This window comes from Peromyscus leucopus, chromosome 4 (genome assembly GCF_004664715.2).
Source record: "Peromyscus leucopus breed LL Stock chromosome 4, UCI_PerLeu_2.1, whole genome shotgun sequence".
NCBI classification, from domain to species: domain Eukaryota; kingdom Metazoa; phylum Chordata; class Mammalia; order Rodentia; family Cricetidae; genus Peromyscus; species Peromyscus leucopus.
This window is the reverse complement of record NC_051066.1, coordinates 120,715,113-120,738,338: the sequence shown is the minus strand read 5'-3', so window position 1 is coordinate 120,738,338 and position 23,226 is coordinate 120,715,113. Positions and strand designations below refer to the sequence as shown.

The 23,226-nt window shown below is 44.9% G+C and overlaps 1 protein-coding gene across 2 annotated transcripts in view; it reads left to right on the top strand.

The window, feature by feature from the left end:
• Dzank1 (double zinc ribbon and ankyrin repeat domains 1) overlaps window positions 1-22,379 on the top strand; it is a 52,430-nt gene extending 30,051 nt beyond the window's left edge. For both annotated transcript variants that reach the window (XM_028893266.2, XM_028893265.2), the window contains exons 11-21: window positions 5,769-5,894; window positions 7,082-7,246; window positions 8,379-8,586; window positions 13,077-13,180; window positions 13,681-13,755; window positions 14,385-14,481; window positions 14,917-15,014; window positions 17,710-17,790; window positions 18,254-18,381; window positions 21,287-21,361; window positions 21,756-22,379. In XM_028893266.2, the coding sequence (XP_028749099.1) occupies window positions 5,769-5,894; window positions 7,082-7,246; window positions 8,379-8,586; window positions 13,077-13,180; window positions 13,681-13,755; window positions 14,385-14,481; window positions 14,917-15,014; window positions 17,710-17,790; window positions 18,254-18,381; window positions 21,287-21,361; window positions 21,756-21,921 (1,323 nt within the window). In that variant the 3' untranslated portion in view covers window positions 21,922-22,379. The remainder of the gene's footprint in view (window positions 1-5,768; window positions 5,895-7,081; window positions 7,247-8,378; window positions 8,587-13,076; window positions 13,181-13,680; window positions 13,756-14,384; window positions 14,482-14,916; window positions 15,015-17,709; window positions 17,791-18,253; window positions 18,382-21,286; window positions 21,362-21,755) is intronic.
• The last annotated feature ends 847 nt before the right edge of the window (window positions 22,380-23,226 follow it).

Below are 23,226 nucleotides of genomic sequence, written 5' to 3'. Positions count from 1 at the left end.
CATCATGATGACCAATTAGTTCTTCTTACTTGTGTTATTGTACATAATTATTCACTATATCTTTGAAACTTTCTAAGAGACTAAATGTTGTGTTCTTACCATCGAAAAAGGATAGGTACATGAAGTAATGCATATGATCAGTGGTATAGATTTGACCATTCCACAATACATCATACCATGCACAAAACATAAAAATGACTCTCTTTCTCTCTCTCTTTTTATATTTTATTGTTTATGTGTTTGATTTTTGTCCGAATGCATGTACAATACATGCATGCAGTGCCTGCAGAGGTCAGAAGAGGGCGAGGGATCCTCTGGGTCTGTTGTTAGCTGCCATATGGGTGTTGGGAACTGGACCTAGGGAAGAGCAGCCAGTGTTTTTAACTGCAGAACTATCTCTCCAGCCCTCTGTATATATTATTCTTGTCAATTATCATTTGTTAAAGGCTCCCATGTGGGGAAACCCCTCCAGATATGATTCAGATACAGTTTTGCTTCATGTATTTTGTAGTTGTGAAAGTAAGCCATCCAATAGGTCAGATCCCCCTTGCCTCATCCTTCCTATTATAGTTACATAGATCCTGCACATGTATGTGCAAACCCTGTGAGACTGTGAGAACCTCTGCCTTAAGAAAAGTCAGGGCAAAAATAGTACTTGCATTTAGTTTTAGATTTCTGGCTCCCCTGACCAGAAATACTGCCTCTTGCCTCCCACTTGGCATGCACTGTGTGTTGTGCCCTTAGCCCCAGGCCAAAGGCTAAGATAGGAACTAAATTTGCATATATCACCTTCCACTTGTGTGTACTGATCCACTCTCCAGAGCCTTCATGCGTTAGAAATAGGTTTTATGGCTGTGTAGTCTTACTCCATTGCTACCAAAAGGAAAATCTGTGTAAGTTAAAAAAATTATTCCTATTACATAAGATGTATTTTCAAAACCAAGTATGGAAATAGTCTAATGAGACTGGCAAAGTTAACTAGAACATGCACACATTCCCATGTAGCTGGAGTTTTCTTTCCGGGTCCTGCCAAGTTCCAGCAGTCCCAACAGCCCACTTATAAAATAAACACACAGACGCTTATATTATTTACAAACTGTATGGCCGTGGCAGGCTTCTTGATTACTGTTCTTATATCTTAAGTTAACCCATTTCTATTAATCTATACCTTGCCACATGGCTCGTGGCTTACCGGCATCTTCACATGTTGCTTGTCATGGCAGTGGCTGGCAGTGTCTCTCTGACTCAGCCTTCCACTTCCCAGAATTCTCTTCTCTGCTTGTCCTGCCTATACTTCCTGCCTGGCTAGTGGCCAATCAGCATTTTATTTACACAAAGCAATATCCACAGCATTCCCAAATCAAATCTGTTGTAAACTGAAGGAATCTTGTATTTGTAGCTGTTTGTCTGGGAGGATAGGTTCAGAGTTAAAGTGTTCTCCCACCACAAAGTTGCATTGTCGTTTTCCAAAGCGCTGAGAGAATGATGGTGAGGTTGAGAAGACATATCAGGAGAAAATGGTGCCACTCATGGAAATCATTCTTGGAGTGACTATTCCCGTAGACTCAAGTAAACTTGTCATCAAAAGATTAATTTTTGACTAGAGATAGCTCATTTGGTAAAGTATTTGCCTCAGGCTCTGAGTTTGATTGGCAGCGCCATATATAAACTGAGGGTGGTGGCACACACCCATAATCTCAGCATTAGGAGGTGGAGGCAGAAGGGTGTAGTTGGTCTTTCTTGTTGAACAATAATGACATGGGGGCATTTTTAATTGTAAAAGCTTGGCCTTTAGCTTAGGCTTGTTTCCAACTAGCTCTTCTAACCTAAATTAACCTGTTTCTATTAATCTACATTCTGTCATGTAGCTTTTATCTTTCCTTTCATTCCATATGTCCGACTTTCTCAGTGTCTCACTGGTGTCTCCCACATGCCCCAGATGTTCCTCTCTCTCCCTGGAAGTCCCACCCAGTCTCTCCTGCCTAGCTATTGGCCATTCAGCTCTTTATTGAACCAATCACAGCAATACATCTTCACACATTGTACAAATATCCCACACCAGAAAGGTCTGAAGACAGCATGGGCTACATGAAGCCCTGAGTGTGGTGGCACACTATTGTAACAGCAATACTTGGAAAGCTGAAGCAGGGAGATTGTGAATTTGAGGCTATCCTATATTATAAGAGCAAAACCCTGTCTCAAAAATAATTTAAATCAGGGCGTGATGGTGCACATGTTGAATCCCAGCACCTGGAGGCAGAGGCAGGTGAATCTCTGAGTTCAGGCCAGCCTGGTCTACAAAGTGAGTTCCAGGACAGCCAGGGCTGTTAAAGAGAGAAACCCTGTCTCAAAATAATAACTAAATAATAATAATAATATAAAAGATTTTCAGCCCTTCATCCTTTTATCCTTTCCTTTGGTCTTCTGAACTTCTTATATATAAAAAGTAAGACATTTTAAATTGATTATATTAACTGCTAATGATATGATTCTTCCATTTCTGTTTTTTATCTGTCAACAAAACTGTTTAGGAACAATACCAAAATTGAAAAAAAATTATTTTACATGTATGAGCGTTTTTGCCTGTGTGCATGTATGTGCATCATGTGTATGTCTGATAACCATAGCTGTCAGAAGAGGTCATTGGATCTCCTGGAACTGGAGTTAGAGATGACTATGAGCCACCATGTAGGTGCTAAGAATCAAACCTTGGTCTTCTGCAAGAGCAGCAAGTCCTCTTAACTACTGAGCCATCTCCCCAGGCCCCAAAAGTGAATGTTTTTAAAGATGCGTTTGTATCTGAATGGTGTATCAGCATGTAGGTATTAGAATGATAGTGTTTATGGAAGGGGCAGAAAGTAGCAATGCATGTTCAGTCTGGCAGCTCCATGTCTTTCTTTGTTTAGCAGCATTGATATGATGGGGTAAGAGAATTTTTCTTTCTTTAAAGCAACTTTATATTTTAAAGTGCACTTGGACTTTCATCCTCAATGAAAGATCTGAAGGCTTCCTTCGTATTTAGAACCACAAGTTGGCAAAATCCCTGTCAAATTTTTATTTTAGTGGCTCAACAATTGGGAACATTTATTGCTTCTGCAGACAACATGGTTTCAGTTCCAACACCCACATGGTGGCTCACAACCATCTATAATTTCAGTTGCAGGGAATCCAGTGCCCTCTTCTGACTTGCTCTGGCACAAGGCATGCACATGGTGTACACACATACATATAGGCAAAATCTCAAATAAAGTAAAACAAATAAATCTTTTTCTTTTAAGAAGGAAAAAAATTAATACTAGGACAATTGAAATGTAAAATCTGAAGCAAAAGTTTCCAAAGAATGTCTTTCAGAGTACTCCAAAGAGCCTGTCTCTGATTGCACAGAAACTAGGTTAATAATCATGGAAAGATTCCTTCCTCTGCTCCCTGGGCTAGGGTCTGGCATGGCCTCTCTCCTTCTTCAGCTTTCTGGGTTAGGGGCTGAAATATAGAATTATAGTCCTTTCGTGTGCATAAGTCAGCATCTAATAGAAAGCCCAGAGAGAGAAGCTTGAGGAAGAGAACTTGACCCTGCCTGTGCTGAGTATTCCTTTGTACTCACTTGGCATTCACCCAAACCCACTACAGACCTGTGGGGATGCTGCCCAGGGACCGTGTGAAATCCTGAACAAGAGGCTGTAAATTCAGTTGGCCTGGGCTCAGTGATGACACCTATCTCACAGGTTGTGTGAGTTGGCATAAGGTTACAGGCAAGTTCTTGGAACAGTTCCTGCACAGACAGTCACAGAACTGCCACTTTTACCACCATCCCCATTTGGAAAGTGAGAAGCTGTCACATCACACAGTGAATAAGCAGCACGAGCCAAGATTCTAACCCAGGTCTACCTAACAGTTTCAGAAATTCCTCAAGAAACCACCATTTCCCTCTCCACAATAAAAGAATTCCTTTCATAACTAGAATACTGGAGCCAGGGACCAGAGAGAGGAACTGAGTCTTGAAACTGTACTTTATTTAGAGATCTGGCAACCTGGGAAGCCAGGGAACCTCCCTCAGCCTGCTCTCCCCATCCCATCCCAGCTGACATACTTTACGGGGAATCTGAAGAGAAGCAGCGACTCATTGCAAAGGTTTTCTCTCTGGTCCTCAGCAGCCTCACCTCTGGCAGGCGTTGGCGCTTGCCTCCTGGTGGTGTACTTCTCTCCCTGTTGCTCCGAGTCCTTTCCCCTCATTATTGTCTCTGTGTAGTCAAGGTTCACATAGTCCCAGTGATGTAGTCCACCTTCCTCCCACAGAGCCTTCTGGAGATCCCTGTATTTAAGGCTAGCTCCAAACAAGCAAGCGGTTAGCAGCTGGCAGGTGTCCATGCTGGACTACGTCCAGTGTGGAGCTGCGGGTTCTGTCCTGCAGTGTGAAGTACAAATGTGCTCTTGTTTTTTTAATTTTATGATTTATTTTATATATATATGGGTGTTTTGTCTGCATGTATTTCTGTGCACCTGTTGTGTGTCTCATGCCCTCAGAGTCAGAAGAGAGTGTCAGATCCCCTGGAATTAGAGTTACAGACAGTTGTGAACTACCATATGGGTGCTGGGAATCAAGCCCAGATCCTCTGAAAGGGTGACAAAGGTCTCTTAGCCACAGGGCCATCTTTCCAGCCCCTAAATGTGGTCTTACAATGTAGAATAAAAGTGGCCATTTCCTCACCCTATCTTCCCATGCCCAGGCTGAAGAATAAATCAACGTTTCCCAAGGGCAGAAGGGAGAAGATAAGTCCCAGTCATGACCCTATGTGGCTCAGCTTGGTTTATTAGTAATGTTCTAGTAATACTAGTTGGCTCACTCAACCCATGATACCAATGATATAGAGGGGTATGGAGATGTAGGAGACTCCATTTTCATTGACTTCCTATGATTTGCAGCAAGGAATGTGAACTTAAAAATTTATGAATCTGGGTCAGGCTTAGTGACACATACCTTTAATCCCTATACTCGGGAGGCAGAGACAGGGGAATCTCTGTGAATTCAAGGCCAGCTTGGTCTACATAGCAAGTTCCAGGACAGCTAGGACTATGTAGAGAGAGACCCTGTCTCAAGAAAGCAAACAAAGATAGGTGAATCTATCATACTTTTACCCATTTTGTCAAAAGAAAAGTGGGCGGGGGGGGGGGGGGGGGAGGATTGTAGCACGAACCTTAATTGGCCATATTAATAAAAATAAACTCAGAGCCAGATATTGGGGTGAATGCTGGAAGATAAGAGAAGCAGAACAAGCCACAGTCACCTCACCTTGCCAGTTCCTCAGCTGATCCTGTTTCCTCAGACTGGATGCCTCTGAGTCCTCATCCAAAATGAATCTCAGATGAACTGTTGCTCGAAAGCCTGAAAGCTTAACCAGCACTAGTTCCTGGTCCTCACACCTTATAAACCTTTCTGCCACCACTTCCTGAGATTAAAGGCGTGAGTCACCATGCCTGGCTGTTTCCAGTGTGGCTTTGAACTCACAGAGATCCAGAGGGATCTCTGCCTCCCAAGCGATAGGATTAAAGGTGTGAGTGCCACCGTTTTCTGGCCTCTATGTCTGTCTAGTGGCTGTTCTGTTCTCTGACCCCAGATAAATTTATTAGGGTGCACGATATATTGGGGAACACAATATCACCACAGAGGATAGTTCCAGTTTCTGTTGTTTGGGCTTTTGTTCGCTTATTTGGATGGAGTGGGAACTGGAGAACATAGTTGTGACTCTGACTGTCAATGCTGCTTTGTCCAGCCGTGGCTGTGCAATGGAAATGAAGTCCTTCGCCCGCCTACTCGGAATGGGGAGACCATTTCCTGCTCCAGATGTGGCTGCCAGAACAACTGGGAGGCGTCCTTCTGCGACTGGTGTGGATCCGCGGTAGGCACCTAAAGACTGAGCCTCGTCACCAGGCAGTGGTAGCGCACACCTTTAATCCCAGCACTTAGGAGATAGAGGCAGACAGATCTCTGTGAGTTCAAGGCCAGCCTGGTCTACAGAGCAAGCTTCAGGACTGCCAGAGCTACATAAACAAACCCTGTAATGAAAAAACAGCAACAAAGACCAATTCCTTTGTTCTGGGCACCCTGGAGAGCTAAAGTCTCCCCATGGCCTTGCAGGAGATCCTTCTTATGGTTTCTGTATCAAAATTTTGGAGGTAGAAATAATAGTTTCATAGGCTGGAACTGAGAAGCCCTTCTCACTGACATTTGATTTGCATTTTTTTAGGTTAACCCTTTTCACTAATTTACTGACCACTGTAATTTATTCTTTGAATGGAGTTTGCCTATTTTTTAATCAAGTATTTATTTATGTTTATGTTTACTTGATACCACATGTGAGTAACAAAAGAGTGAATGGCTGTCTCCTTCATCTCAGCCCGCAGCACCTCTGCTCAGAAGCACGCCTGCTTCTGAGACCCCGGGTTCTCTCAGGTCCCCAGTGAACCGGCACTTACTGACCCACTCTTTCCACCTGGCAGTGTACCTTGCTTCCTGTGGCTTCACAAGCCATCATCTGAGACGCTATATGCACATACCATGGTTTAATTTAGGCAATCTCTCCCCCTGCTGGACACTTATTTCCTCTAGGCTGCCACTGCTGGGCTGGAAAGATGGGTCAGGGTGGAAGGACCTTCCACCAAACCTGAAGATGCCTTAAGCAGACTCTCTTGGATATCTTACATTATGAATTCAATTCTTGGGATCCACCTGGTGGAAAGAGACAACCAGCTCTCCAAAGTTGTCTTCTGATCTCCACAGAGGCACTGTAGTACACACACACACACACACACACACACACACACACACGCACGCACGCACGCACGCACGCACGCACAAAATAAATTTAAAATGTAATTTTTAAACACCTATAATACTACAAAAGATAATCTGGGATATATTTCTTGAAGTGCTTGTCCATGTGTAAGAGAAAGTCTAGAGGTAGAACTGTTAGGTCAGAGGGCAGGAACATATGTTATTTTGATGATTAGAGACTATATGGCGTGAGAATAGTTTTGCATGAGCAAGTTAAAACTCTAAAATCATAAAAGTATTTCTATTCTCTAGCTTGGCATTTCTAGCAGCTACTCTGTCTGCCCAAAATGCGGGGCCAACAATCATCTGTCTGCCCGATTCTGTGGCACCTGTGGTATTTATGTGAAGTCCATAGCAAGATTTAGAATGAACAACAGCTTGGCCCTGGTTGCTGGCGGACATCGCCCATTTTCTGAGGTAAGGCCTGCATGCTGCATGGTGGTAAGAACTGTTTCCAGGTTTAACTGGCTTTGTGTCCCCTGCCCTATGAATCAGTCCAGGAGACCAGAACCAAAATATGTAGACATTGCACATGGACTTTGAACTAGGTATGTAAATAAATTCAATTTAGGTTTTAAACTCTTGAATGCGCCGGGTGGTGGTGACATAAGCCTTTAATCCTAGCACTTGGGAGGCAGAGACAGGTGGATCTCTGTGAGTTAGAAGACATCCTGGTCTACAGAGTGAGATCCAGGACAGCTAAGACTTACACAGAGAAACCCTGTCTCAAAAAATCAAAACCAAAAAGAAATTAAACTTTTGAATGATTTCTTCAAAAATTACATATTTATGCAAGTTCTAGGGTAAAACTCTAGCCTAGGGTAGAAAGCAAATCCTTGCTTCAAAAAAACAATGAGGAAACTAACATGGCATTGTTCTGATGGAGATTTGTGTCTGATAGCATCTACGAGGCAGTGGACACAGTGCCCCAGAGAGAAGGAGCTTTCTTTGCGTGCGGCAGAGTGAACTGCTCTTGCGTTTTCCCAGTAGCAGTCCAAGAACCTTCCTCCCTGCCCTGATCCATCAGCTCTGTAAGGTGTCTTAGACATTTTCTTCTCTCTGACAGGAAGTTGATCCTAATAAATATAGAAACATGCATTGCCTGCCATGTGAACGCTGTCCTTTTAGATGCAGTGACACCATACAGCCACACAGCTTTCCGCGGTGATTTTCTTAGGCCTGTCAAAGAAATGTGCATTCTCAGCCGTTGAACGTGGTTGTGCAGTCAAGACTGTGTTCCATTACATCATAGAACTGAGAGGGTAGATGTCTTCCAGGCCCAGGCAGGATAGAAGAAGCATCATTAATTGGCTGAACTAGGGACAATAAATGACCAAGGGGAGGGGCTGCCTTCATGGATCAAGGTAGGAGTTGCTGGGAAAGACAGGAGCAAGGAAGATAAACAGTGGAGGCAAGAACCCTGTCCCCAACCCCAACAAATACCTTTAGTTCTGTGTTTTTTATTCTGATTTAAATTGTATTTTGTGGTTGGAGATGGGGTTAGTTGAATTAGACTCTAATCTTCAAGTGTATTCTCCCTTGCCCATAGCCCCGATCTGCCTGGCAGTCCCTAAGTGTCCCTTTGCCCACTTCTGCTTTTGGGTCTAAGAAGGACACCGGCACACAGACCTCGGGCCTGTTCTACCCATCTGGCAAGCTCCTGGCAAAGAAGGAGCTGGAGGCGGCTTCTCACAGGCAGAGGCAGGAGAAGATGAGTGACCACAGGCCGGTCCTCACAGCCGTCAGCCCAGGAAGAGGTAAGGAGGGCACCTGCTCCTGGCAGGAGGAACCCCTCTCTCTGGAGAACCTCCCCTGTTTCCCTCCCTTTTAGATTTATTTTCATGGACGAGAAATATGTTCCTTTTTCTTTGTTCAAGTCACTCTTGGTATGAACAGTAGCTTTTCCTGAGACTTTTACTCCTCCAGTACTCTAACTCCTGGCCTGCTGTCTGCTCCACCAGTCTCATGGTGCAGGGTTCATTCTGCTGTGTAGACAGAACCACAGGGTTCATTCTGCTGTGTAGACAGGCTTAGTCAGTGTCCTCATTGCCGCCTGTCATTATGGCTTTTTAGTGCATAAAACTCACGTAGCATACAATTCACTATTTTAACTATGTTTAAGTGTGCGATTGAAGGACGTCAAGCACATTCATTAATGATCGTACACAGCCATCGTCACCCTCTCCAGGAGTGAGCACAGTCATCAGTCCAGTAGCAAGCTTGTGCTTCTCAAATGGTCACGCCCACACCCTTCCCTGGTGTGCCCTCTCCCTATGCCAGGGTGCCTGTCAGCCACTGCCCTGCCTGTCTGTGGCCTTGCCACTTCTTGACGTTTCTCTGGCCCTTCTGCCACTTAGTGGCCGAGAGAGAGGGGGGGGGGAGGGGGGGGGAGAGGGAGGGGGGGAGGGAGAGAGAGAGAGAGAGAGAGAGAGAGAGAGAGAGAGAGAGAACTGTGGGGGGCTTTGTTTCTGGGAGAGAGGGACATCTATAGGATCTGCAATCTAACTAACACCTTGAACACGTTTATAATGGCTGCTCTGGAGTTTTGTTAAAGCCCCAACTTGCAGTTGCTGTCAAAGGCAGTTTTTCTCACCTGACTTTTTTGTTGGTTTGTTTTGTTTTGAGACAGGGTTTATCTATGTAGCCCTGGCTGTCTTCTCTGTAGACCAGGCTGGCCTCAAACTCAGAGATCCTCCTGCCTGTGCCTCCCAAGTGCTGGGATTAAGGCTTATGTCACCACCACGTGGCTCTCACCTGCCTTTTATTCTTTTTTTTTTTTTTTTTTTTTTTTGAAATTAGGGAAATAAAACCTTTTTTTTTTTTTAAGGTTTATTTATTATGTATATAGTGTTCTGTCTGCATGTGTCCCTGCAGGCCAGAAGAGGGCGCCAGATATCATTACAGATGGTTGTGAGCCACCATGTGGTTGCTGGGAATTGAACTCATGACCTCTGGAAGAGCAGCTAGTGCTCTTAACCGCTGAGCCATCTCTCCAGCCCTGCCCTTTATTCTTATGTTTTAGTTGAACTTTCCTCTTTCATAATTTTTTGTTGGTTTTTTTTTTTTACATTTTTTAATTTATTCTCTCCATTCTCAGTCCCTCCAACACTTCCCCACCCCACACCTCCCACTCCCAATCCATTCCTCCTCTGTTTCCCCTCAGAAAAGGACAGGCCTCCCCTGGGATAGAAACCAAACACGTCATATCAAGTTGCAGTTAAGACTAGGCACCTCCCCTCATATTAAGGCTGGACGAGGCAACCCAGTGGGAGGAAAGGGTCCCAGCAGCAGGTAACAGTTTGAGACTGTTTAAAATCTCCGGCACTGGAGATTTTAAATAATTGATTATCTCAGCTCTAGTCTGGTTTCCCCTCCAGGCTTGTTATTGCTATTTGCACATTTCTCTGCCTGGCAGCTAGCCCAGTCTTCCTGGTGAACTGTAGTTCGTCCTGCTGTGTGAAGCCTCTGAGGCTGCACTTTAGGGGGTACACCCTTGGCTTGCACTCTGTGGCCTAGGAAGATGGTGGTTCGGGTGGTTTTGGAAGGCTCCCTCCCTCCCTCCCCCTCTCCCTCCCTCCCTCCCCCTCTCCTTCCCCCTCCCTCCCGGACCACTCCCACCATTGAGTTTTAATCACTGCTAGTTTTGTCATTTTATTGTTTTCAGCCATGTTCTAGGTCATCATCAATCCTTTCACTGATCTAATTAAACGTGGGGTCTTTTACAGCAGTATTTTCACAGGTCAGTACTTGAATAATTTTCTGACTTCAGAAGGGCTCTAATCAGCTGTTCCCCCCTCCATTCCCCCCCCCCATCTATGTAAAGTGGCCAACCTATGCTGTAGCTCTTACCTGTAGTGAACTCACCAGAATTGTGATTGCTCCCGCTTCCTTCTTTAGGTGCTGGTATTGAACTCAGGGCCTTGTGCATGCTAGGCAAACACTCCGCCACTGAACTAAATGCCCAGCCCCTTATAATTGCCTGGCATCATCCTCCTCCATTGTTCTGAGTTTGAACTCTTCCACACTCTGTTAAAATGAAGTCAGTTCCTTTGGGAAGAGCTTCTGAACTCTCTGCTTCCTGGCCCTCTTTCCGCCTTGGGCAGAAATATGTTCGGGCATGGACATTGGTACTCTTCTTTCAGAATGACATTCATCCCAGGGAATACAGCAATCATATATGGTTTTCTGTTGTTACCTCTCTCAAAATAGACCTTTGATAAGTGAACCAAGAATAGGTGATCTGGGTACCCAGTATCAACAATACATCAGATCAAGGTAGAGCCTCCGTTCTGTGAGCAATGGGTGGACAGGAACAGGGAGAACACCTTGTGACCACACTTGCCAAGAACTTAGGCTATGTACTAGGCAGTTGGGGCAGGATGAGAAATAGGGAAGTCCTGTTTATTCTGAGAAGACAGTGAGGTGGAACTTAGAACCAAGAATGACAGGACTGTGTTCCTGACTGTGCATACCTAGACTGGAGTTTCCATCATATTTGGCAAGAGGGAGGTGGATTTTTATTCAGACACCACCCACTTACTATTCTGAGTTTCAGTACATTTTCTTCATTAAATACTTTAGAAACACTTCTAGAGAATTTAGATCATTGATTGTTTTGAGGTTTACTTATTTTATGTATGTGAGTGTTTGCCTGCATATATGTGTCTGCATTACATGTGTGCTGGTGCCTGCCATAGAGGTCAGAAGAGGGCATCAAATCCCCTGGAACTGTGGGGGGGCAGCTCCCACCTTTTCCAGGGTTCTTATGAGGAGGAGAGAGGGATAAGAAAATATTAGATAGAAAGATAACAAAGAGGAGAACGACAGAAACACAGGATAGCTTTGGGAGGGCTGGGTCAATACCCAATGGCCTTTTCCATTTATTCAAAAGGGCTTTATATAACAATTCCAAAGGGTGGAGCAAAAGACCTCTCCCTTGCTAGATCAAAGCACACCACACAGCCAAGTGTAGACCCTTCCAAAGACCTGAGAACCACGCCCGTGGCCAAACCATTCCCTTATGCAGCCCTGCTGGGTAGAGCAAGCTCAGATTCTCAGACCCTGAGTAAGTTCTCACTAGGAAACCTCTGTGGGTCTCCACAGAAATAGTTAATGATGTTTGTGAGCCACCATGTGAGTCCTGGATATCAAATCCAGGTCCTCTGCGGGAAGCAAGTGCTCTAACCACTGAACAACCTCTCCAGCCTTTCAAAACTGGTTTCTCTGGGGAAAGGGAGCGCCAAGATCCTCAGGCTGTCATCATAGTGGCCCCCCAGCTCTACCCTGCTCCCCAAGTTTCCCTACTAGAAGTTAGAACTCAGCTACAGTTTGATTGACTCTTATAGACTTGAGTGTGGCATTAGCCCTAAGGAGATCGTCTACAATCATTTCCAGAATGATTCCTAATATCCCTCCTGTCCTCAAGAGGAAGAGGCTGTTTTCTGTCTCTTGGAATCTTGATGGTCACTTGCTGGCCAGTGGAACAAGATAGATAAGATGCCCTGACAGTTCTGACCTTAAGCTTTAAGAAGGACGAAGGTCAGTGTACTTGCTAGAAGGTCAGCACCAGATAAAGAAATTCACTGTGTGTTCCTGGATGAAAGAGACCTGCTAGAGGAGAACAAGGGTACTGTGTACCAACAAACTCAGTCATTTAATGAACCCACATAGCTAAGAGAAAAGAAGGGCTAAATCTTCCTGCCAGTACCTGACTGGCTCTGCCATCTCAGCTGAGATCCCACCCCAGTCTGCTTCTCCTTGTTGAGCGCCTGCAGTCTGGGCAGAAAGGTGGGGGCCCACTCAGTCTCTCTCCCACACGTGAGAAACCAAACAAACCCGCGCTGATTTCTAATTCAAATGCGTTTAAACCCCTATGTAGACTAGAAAGGGCACCAGAAACTTTCTGGAGTAGTGGAAATGTTCTGGATGTTGACTGGGATGAACACAGTTGTCAAACCATTCATTTAAGACAGTGTAATTTATACGTGAGATAGAATAATATAAGAATAAAAGGCTACACTTGCAGCAATCAAGGCACATTCTTTTGAAGTGATGATCTGTGATAATCGTGTGTGCCAGCCTGGGGGTGGTTGTAGCACCTACTTTAGTATGTACTTGAGGTTCTGTAAGGAAAACCCAACACAGCTGGCCAAGAAAAATAACCTGAGAATGTATGTTCCACGCTTGCTTCTTTCTTTCTTAAATGTGGAAGAATTATCCATGTGTTTGGGGTTCTCTCCCTTTCTAGGCTACTGGAGAAAACAGTTGGATCACATCTCTGCTCACCTCAGATCCTATGCTCAGAACAACCCTGATTTTCGGGCCTTGATTGCAGAACCCAGGATGGGAAAGGTGGGTAAGATGAAGCTACCACTCAGAGCATCCCTGGGATCCAGCTTCCCCAAGACTTTGCTTGTTCATTTTGCTGCCCTGTTTATATTTGTTCTGCAGCTTACAGAGAAAGCTGCTCACTCCTGAGCCCCTCCATTGACTAGCTGCCCCACCCCCCATTCACCAGGACACCTTTTCAAAAATAATGACACAGCCATATGGCTGACTGAAGGAAGTCTCTTGAAGAAAATATAAATTTGGATCTTGTTCTTATTCAGTCTGAGAACCTCTGCCCTGGATTGAAGTATTTAGTTCCTTTATAATTAGGAATATAGGTCAGTTGTTTTTTGAGTCTGCTTCTTTGTTCTTTGTTTCCTATTTATCCCATTTCTCCTTTTCTTTCTCTATTCTAACCTTTTTTGTGATTATTATTTTATTAAGTATAGAGTATAACATCTCAGAATTCCTAGGTATTTAGTCCTACACCACAGTTGAGAATATTCTTTAAATTTCTTTAAAAGCTTGTCTCTGCTACTGTCCATGAAGACGGCTACGAAGTTAGCATCAGGCTGAACTACATTCAAGTCTCCAACAAGGTATGTAATCCTTTAGAGGCTATTCACAAACTGATTGTACTATTGGCCGACAGTTTACAGGAATACTTTTGTGTAATGACTAGAAAGGAAAAGTTTCAAATAGTAAGAAACCTGACCTAGACAAGAAATTCCAGGAGACTATATAACTAGCCGTGCTAACTACCAGAGAGACCCTCTCTCCAGCCCAGAGGATGTGGTAGGAACAGGAATTGCCACCCGCCCCCTGCTTTGGTGCTCTTTGGGGTGGTTTACAACTCACTGAAATGATTATATGCCTGGGATACAATGAATTTGGAAAAACACTAACACAAAATGTTTACTGAGTTCACCTTGACTTATTTGTTTTCTACAAAATAAACCACTTGGAAAGCTGAGGCATGAGGATCTCAAAGTAAAGGCCAGAGCAAGTTCAGGGCCATCTGGGACAACTTTGTGAGACACTGTCTTAAAAGTAGAAAGCGCCCTGGGGATATAGCTGAGTGGTAGAGGGCTTGCCTACCGTGTGCAGGGTTCCCAGCCTCAGGCTGCACTGTTAGTGTCCCTCCTGAGGAACAGGCTAGCAGTAGGTCTCTCTGTTGAGACATGGAAGCCCCTTCATTAGTGATGCTTGGAATGTTTTCATTGGCCAGAACCTGTACATCAACAAGTCGGTGAGTCTCAGTGACCACTTTCTGAGCAGTGTCACCGAAGGTGGCAATGGGCTGTATGACAGCAGGTCCAGCTTGGGTGAGTTATACCCTTCTGGTGAGTTTTTGATAATTAACCAAGAACACATAGAGTGGGCAAAGATTGATAAGACTTGTATAAAATTTGAAGCTAAGTCACAAATCTCAACATGTTCCAGGCAGTTTATTTGTCTGGTTTCTCTGGAGTTGGGATATGACTTTTGAAGTCCTTCACAGGGCTTGGGAGGTTTATTTGCTGTAGCTGGCGGGAGGTATGCACGTTCTTTATAACCTAAATTAAAATCCCTTATTTTCACTGCTCCACATTTTCTGGTTCCCGGAGGGGTGGTCAAGGGTCCCACCTGCCAGGTTTAATAAAGATTTCTAGAAAATCCATTTTGTCCTTTATGGCTTTTGAGGCACATGACCCAAGTGCCTCCTCACGTGTGGGAAGTAAGGCAGGGTCATTTTGGTCTCCAACTCTTTGTCACTTCAGTGAGTGCCTATAGCCAGAGCGCCTCAGACACCCCCGAAAGTGTCAAGATGAAGAATCTCAAGGCCAAAAGCTTCTACAGAAACCCAGAGATGCCTACGGTAGGTGCACTTCTTGGTCTCCCTAGCTCCTCTGCAGCCTGTTGCATCAATGTTTATTTGGACATTTTGTAATGGAATGCTTTCTCATTTTCTCCTCCTTTTTAAACAATAGTGTTGTTTATTTTGTGGCAAATTTCTCAAGATGGCGAACTAGGACTATTTTTAAAGTCCATCAATTTCCTGGATCATCTCTGTTTCCTCTGGGGTCAGTTCTGAGTGCTCATCTTTCTCTGTCTTGTATTTGGTTTGGCTGGATACATGATGATCCTTCATTGTCTCATCACTTAACAAATGAAGGGCTTAGTCGGATCAGCACTGGTGCCTGGCAAGGGTGTCCAGTGTGAGCGCCAAGCATGAATAGGTTTGTGAGTTGAAGTCCCTTTGTGGGTGGGTGCTTATGGATGGGTTTCTTTGTTACTGTTGTACTGCTGTGAAGATACAACGTGACCCAGGCAGCTTATAAAAGAAAGAATTTAACTGGGGGCTTGCTTACAATTGTAGAGGGCTAGTCCATGATCATCATGTCAGAGAGCATGGTGGCAGGCAGGCATGGTACTGGAGAAATAAGTAAGAGTTCACACATCTGATCTGCACATTGCAGACAGAGAGAAAGACACTGGACCTGCCATGGGAGCCTATGGGGGACATTCTCTTTCAAACCACCACAGTGGGATTCCCCAGAGTTACTGGGCAGGAGAATCGTTAGGGTCTTTCCTCTGGGGGCAAGGGTGTTAATGGTGTGATGTGCTCGTGTATATTTCAGTTCTGCGTGAAGCTGTGTTTGTTCTCTTCCTCTTCTACCCTCCCTTGTGACTGTGCTCTGCCCTTCACCCATCAGAAGCCTTTGCTGGGTAGATCATGTGATTTCTAGAAAATAGTAACGGGTTTAGACAGAAAGCATGGTTTCTCTACCCTCGCAGAGGAGCGGAGGGGGCGGGTGCCAGCTGTCTCGGCCATTCACAGTCTTGCCTGCAGCCTGAACCCAGTAGCTACCCTCCTTACTTAGAATCCGAGCGTTCAGCTAGAGAGAAAACACTCAGATCTCTGGGTCTCAGGTTGTTTTCTGTTTGTTTGTTTGTTTGTTTTGCTTTGCTTTCGTCTACTTTAGTCTTCTTTGAAATCCCTCAAAATCACTAGTCCGCCAACAGTGGGCACCTCTTCAGGATTTCCTTCAGCTTTAAGGTTTTCTCTTTTAAAATACATGCCATGAATAATCCCGAAGGGAGCTTTGGAGAGAGGGACCGAGTGCCCCACTGCCCTCCCCAGCCTGCCTGTCCCTGGCCCTCTTGGGCTGCAGCACAGAGGACAACTGTGAGGAACAGCAAGCCAGACATAGAGATGGGCGTGTGTGGTGCTCCCCTCCTCCCTGGGTTCTGCCAGGTCCTTGGGCTTCCACGGTGGGCATGCTCTAACGCCCTTGCTTGCCTCTCAGTTGCTCTGAAGGCAGGGACTGTTCTTTGCATTTGCATGTGACTCCTGCAGCACCGGCCTCACATGCACTAGTCAATTTGGGGGGAAGATTTTATGATTGTTGCGTGTGCTCCCCACCGTCCCCCAGTTTGAACTAGTGAGTATAAGAGAAGAATAGAGTTCCCCAAATTAATAGTTCACAGTGCCTTGTTAGTCTGTGTGTGACCCAAATCTCCCGCTGCTGTGTGCCTCTGCTTTCTCATTTGCACTTACCAGCTCCAGCATTCATTCGCTATGTAGTGATTATTTTGAGCATACCCGGATGTGGCTCCAGAGTTCAGGAAGCTGACGTTCTAATTCATTTTCCCATAAGGAACAGAATTCACTGTGACTAGGTACCATACCCAAGACCATGCTGGGGTTTTCTATCTAGGATACAGTACCTTGTTCCAAGAAGCTCACCAGAGAGGTGGGGTGGCAAATGAGGGGTGACGTAGCCTGAACCCCATATCTTCTGAAAGGCTTAGCAGCCCAGGAAGGCAGGGGGAGTAGGTTTTGTAAACACTTTTACAAAGGGCAGCGGGGTCTCTGTGATCACCCAAGGCGTGCCTGAGGACCGGTGGCAGAAGCATGATAAGCAAAGTGCGTGCTTGGGGCCTACTTCCTTCAGTCTCCTAGTATTGGAAGTCCTTTTTATAGAAAATGATACTGAAGACAGAAAAAGGTAAATTTCATAGCATCTTGAAAACATAAATTCTTCAGATGTCTATGGACCGATGAAAGTATTTTTTTCCTATGCAAGAGACAGGCTCCATTGCTTGGGTGAATGTGTGGTCTGTCTTATTGGGTGGCCTCAAGCGCTTTAGTAAGCATGCAGAGTGGATTCTAGGTTTCACACCCTAGCTGCTCTTCCTGGAGATATTCATTACAAAACTAGCAAAGTTTCTGAGGTTTCATGAGGTCTCTTGTGTGCCTCCTTGCCCTTGATTGTATAAAATAATGTCAAGGCAGTGTCCTTACCTACAACAGGGCTTGGGAGTTGAGCACAGATTACACGTTACAGTTACACATGTATGTATGCCTGTACTACTGCATATGGAAGACTGTGTGCACACAAAAACACTCGGAGAAACACACACACACACACACTCGCACACACACTCACACTCATCCTTGTTGTTCACTACTAAACTGGGAGAAGGCTTGTGTCTCGAGCATGGGGCTGGGACCCTGCAACACAGACACACAGCAGCGCTGAAGATGACCACGTTCTGTCATTCCACAGCCTGAAAACAGACTCCTGCTGGAGGAAGTTGGCCCCACAGGGAAAGGAAGACTGTCTGTGCTGGAGCAGCTGCTAGATGAAGTGAGTGCCTGCAGAACGGGCCTCTCTGCAGGGATCAGCCTGGTTTGTGCCTGCTGCCTGTTAACTAAACACTGCATGCAAATGGGGTCAGTGACTGGTCAAGGGATTTAGACTCGATGTTCCTCTGCCGGTTTTGATGGCAAGGAATCATATAGACAAGCACATGTGGACCCAAGTGATGTCCACGAGCTGCACAGAATGTGGCCACGTTTACTTTCCGCCTGCTTTCCTAACAAAGCAAGGTGGCTGGGTGCTTGCCCTTCCCCATGTGGGGAAATGTCTTAAACATCTGGGGGCTTGACAGCTGTGTTCATGAGATTGCTCATTCTCCTTCCCATTGATTTATACTCAACTTCATGCCATCATCCCTGTCTAGGACATTTGTCATTCATGGTGGGATGGCAGTTGGGCAATGTTGAGTTCAGGAGTTTGTGGCAAGTTTGTCCCTTTCCGTGACCCACAGGGAGCAGACCCTAACTGTTGTGATAGTCAAGGTCGACCTGCTATTACCGTGGCTGTTGTGAATAGACATCATGAAGCCATTCCAGTTCTCGCTCAGAGAGGAGCAGACCTCGACCAGCAGTGGGGACCGTAAGTGAAACGTTGAAGGGACAGCAGGGCACCCTGTTGTGACTCGGTATAGCTCACGGGATTCTGTCATGGTAGAATCAGTCCATGCAAGTGCCCTGTTCAATGAGAACTCCGTAGAACTGTTTTACTCTATTTCAGCCTTAGTAAGAGGCTTACTGGGGTGTTTTCCAAAGCTGGGTGCCTTACTTACTTTGTTATTCCTGTAATAAAAAGCAACTTAAGGGAGAAAGGGTCTGACTGGGCTTACGGTTCTGGAGGGATGCAGTCCAAAATGGCAGCAGGCAGGGAAGGCATGGTCAGGACCAGGAGGTTCACTGCTCACGTTGTATCTGCACTCAGGAATAAGAAGTGGGACAGGGCTATAAAACATCCAAGCCCATCCCCAGGGACCTTCCCCTAGTGAATCTCCACCTCCTAAAAGTTCTACAACCTTCTAGAACAATGACTCAAGGGACAGTTCTTATTGAAATCACAACACTGAGTGAAACAAATTTTAAGATACTCTCTTGGGTTGCCTAACTTAATTTTTTTTTTTAATCAGGGTTTCTCTGTGTAGCCCTAGCTGTCCTGAAACTCTGTAGATCAGGCTGGCCTCAAACTCGGAGATCCATCTGCCTCCCAAGAGCTGAGATTAAAAGCATGTGCTTTATAGATGGTAATGCTTTTGCTAACCTATTAATTTGTTCTTTTTGTGTACTTTTTATTTAGGCATGGCCAACCTAAAACTTGCTAATGTAGACCATCTGGCCTTGAATTTGCAATCCTTCTGTCTTTGCTTCCTGAGTGCTGGGATTATAGGTGTATGCTACCACATCCAATGTGAACTTGTACTTTTCTGGATCTAGTGAATCTTTAACTCTTAGGATATTGGGCAAAGTTTTTGTCATGATCCAAACTGTTAAGACCTATACCACGTAAAGCGAGGTCTCAGAGTATCCTTGTGAAAATCTATGAAGTTAATGCAGAAAGAGAGCATTACAAGCTGCCTGCGGGTGCTGACCCTGGTGGGGAGGAGCTGGCGAGTTCACCACATAGTCTCTTGGTCCCTTGGCTTCCCCATCTGAGGATGGAGAGGTTCTATGTGAAATTACTTTCTGTCCAACCTGAATGCCATCTTGACTCACACCCTAATCCCTATCTGCAATTCTGTTGTCTGCCTCCAAATTTGGAAACTGGGTTCAGAAGTTCCCGGAGTATGTATCATTTGTGGCAATGCTCATCTCTGGATGAGATGTCCAAGTAGAAATCTCCAAAGATGCTACAGGTATCTAGATCTCTTGCCTCCTGGACTCTCACAGACAAGTTCAAGACCTGGCTTAGTGAGATGTGTTGTTGGATATTCCGGCCACTGCGGAGGAGGGAGCAGAATTCCCATAGCTTTACCTCTATTATCTGTTCCAAGTTCCCTCTGTTTTTATTCAAAATATATTCCTTATGACTACCGCTCATTTTGGTTTTTTATTCTTTCAAATAGTCGTGTGTGCTTGTAGAATTTGTCACCAGGACTGTTGGTGCACACACCTGCAGTCTCAGCACTTAGGGGGCTATGGCAGGGGGAGCCGAAGTTTGAGGCCGGACAGAGCTATAACAACAGGAGCCTGTTTTCTGGGTGCATTTTTATAATATTTCCCATAAGACACTATATCAGAAGACACTGCTCCCTTTCAGTTTTGTTTTGTAGCAGAATATTTGATATATAGTTATAAAACACTGTTGACTTTCTTGAGTTTTTTTAAGGTTTACATTGACTATGCTACCACCCTCTTCATTTTCTCACACCTTTGTATCGTTTTCTTGATGGTGAAATGATGCTATTTGCTTATGCATGTTTTTTTAATAAGGACTCACTGTATAGTCCTGGCTGACCTTGAATTCACAAAGATCCACCTGCCCCTGCATTGAGTATTGGGATCCAAGGTGGTGTACCACCGTACCCTGTGATGCTATTTGCTTTATAATATATTTTATATTTTTATAGTTCAGGCAAGCTTTTCATAGCATTTAAGCATGATGCCTTGTGGTTGATATGCAAGCCACTTTTTGAATGATTCTTTAATAAAGTAAGTCCTGGATTCATGAACTCTCAGTCCAACTGAGAGTCTGAAGCTACTCTGGACATAGAGCAGTTGCCATTTTAATGTGGCCTTCCTTAGTTTCCTTATATACTTCATCAGCATGCCACAGTGCCACAGTGCCACAGTGCTACAGTGCCACAGTGCCACAGCGCCACGGGGCACATGGGATTTCACTGCCGGTATACTAAGGCCTGCGCTTGGTTATGTCCGTCCAGCTGACTGCTGCAATAGTACCACTGCAGGTCCACAGAATCCCAGCATTGTGGTTGTGCCTGTCCATCTGAATGGTGTGACATGCCACTGCAGGTCCACCGAATCCCAGCATTGTGGTTGTGCCTGTCCATCTGAACGGTGTGACATGCCACTCCACTGCATTATCAAGGTTGTCCTGAACAGTGTTTAACTTATAGGTGGGAAACTTGGGGAGAGAAAGCCAGCCAGGCTGGAGGCCACCTTTCTAGTAGTTTCCAGGAAAGGGAAGCAGACTTGCCCCCAGAGAGCCAGATGCTACTAAATCTAGCTCAAATATGTTCATCTAAAAAGTGTAGCCCTTTCAACATGGCCTCTGCCGTGCAGCTGGGCTCAGTGCCTCCAAGGAACCATGTCACGTTCCCTCCATTTTTCTACTCTTAGACATCAGCCATTCAGACCCCTGCTTTCCTGCACAGAGAGGCTTGGCAAGTTGTTCCTTAGCCAACCAGAGTTAGGGCCAGCAAGATGACCCAGCAGGTAAAGGTACCTGTCACCAAACCCGAGGACCTGAGTTTAGTCCCTTTTCATTTTCCTGATAACACTAAAGATTTACCCAGAATTTTTCCCCCCACAAATAGGTTCAGAAATACAGCTCTTCATGAAGCATCTCTACTTGGCCTGGAAGGAAGGGAGAGCATCGCCATTTTACTGGGGTATGTTCAAAGGCTTACACCACTGAGGATCCCAGTGACATCTCTACTGACATTCAGTGGTGTTAGACAGGCCCTACCTTCTGAACTGCTACCCATAGTGTCAGGGAAGGCCACTATCACACAATGAGTGTTACCCTCATTGAACATGGTTATAGGTCTTTGATACAGTTGGAACCAATGACCAGGACAGGCAATTGAGTATTTGAAATCACATGGTCCCTTAAAAGGTAGAGTCACTCTGAGAGTTGAAGCCATAGTGGTCTTTTGGGGACATGTTTGGGGAGGTAGGACCAGGATGTACCTACATTGGCCTCTGTGGCAAGGAATAGTCAAGCCCTGAGAGTCATGTGCCTGAGGGCCTTGAGTGACTGTTTCTCCACCTCACACTTCACAGGTGCAATGCAAACATCCAGAAGAAGAACACAAGAGGCCAGACAGCATATGACATCGCTCTTGAGATTGGAGATGACCCCACCATTTCGCTCTTGGCCGCTAAATTCAGCCAAGGTCTTGAAGACCAACTTTCCCCATCTGGGAACCACACCCTAGGTGACAATTAGATCTGAGGTATTCACAAGGCTGCAGACAGACTACCCAGCTATAACTGGTCTTACTTTTGGAATGTGTATTTAAATGTAAGAATTAGGGTTGAAAGGAACTTATAAGATTTGTGAGTGTGTGTGTGTGTGTCTGTGTGTCTGTGTCTGTGTGTGTCTGTGTGTGTGTGTCTATGTGTGTGTGTGTGTATGCGCGTGCGTGCACGCATGTACTGTGGTAGAAGGGATTGAACCTAGGCAAGGCTAGGCAAGTGTTGTACCACTGTGCTATATTCCTAGCCTTCTTTATTTTGAACTCATAAAGTTGCTCAGTCTGGCCTTGAACTCACTCTGTAACATAGAAAGGCCTTGAATAACTTGGGATCTTCCCACCTCAGCCTCCCAAGTAGCTGAGAGTACATACAGGCTGGGACCAGCAGACCCAGCTTTTTTTCTTTCCTTTTTTTCTTTCCTTTTTTTTTTTTAAAGTGGTATAACTACCCAATACCACATGTCCCTTGGTTATGGTAAAATTAACATATGCTTTTTAATGTTTTATTTTCTGTTTTGTTATTGTTTTTTGTTTTTTTGAGACAGGTTCTCACTATACAGCCATGGCCAGACTAGAATTTGCTATGTAGACCAGGCTGTCCTTGAACTCACGGAGAGCTGTCTCTGTCTCCCAAATGCTGAAATTAAAGGCATGTGCCACTATGTCCAGATACCTTTTGATGTTTTATTGATAATTTTGAAGTTTGGTTTTTAATTTTTGTTTTTCTTCTTTATTGTTGTTTTTGAGACAGGGTCTCATGTGTCCTGTCCTTGAACTTGCTATGTAGTTGAGTTTGACCTTGAACTTCTGATCCCGCTCCCTCCACCTCCTGAGTACTGGGATCACAGACTTGTACCACTACATTAGATTTTATGTGGTACAGGGGATTGAACCCAGGGCTTCATGCATGCTAACCAAATACTCTACCAACTGAAGTGTGCTCCCAACCCAGTTACTAATTTTTCAATAGATAGTAGTTACATGTAGTTCAAAGTCAGAAAGTATAAAGTGCTACATAGTAAAGCTCTTCTCATCCAGATTCTTCAGCCACTGCTTCACGCTTAGAGTCAGCCATGTCTCTGTAGGGTGATACATTATGTAATCACATGTGTATGTGTACACAAGGAGTATAGCACGTATATATCCTCCCCTGCTTTTATTGGACGTATATATATACAGCTTAATCAAATAGTTTATAAGAACTCATAGTGGAATGACTGTCCTTATCTTAGCAGAAAACACAGTGTGTCTGAAAGGCCTCTTCCCAGGATTCAGAA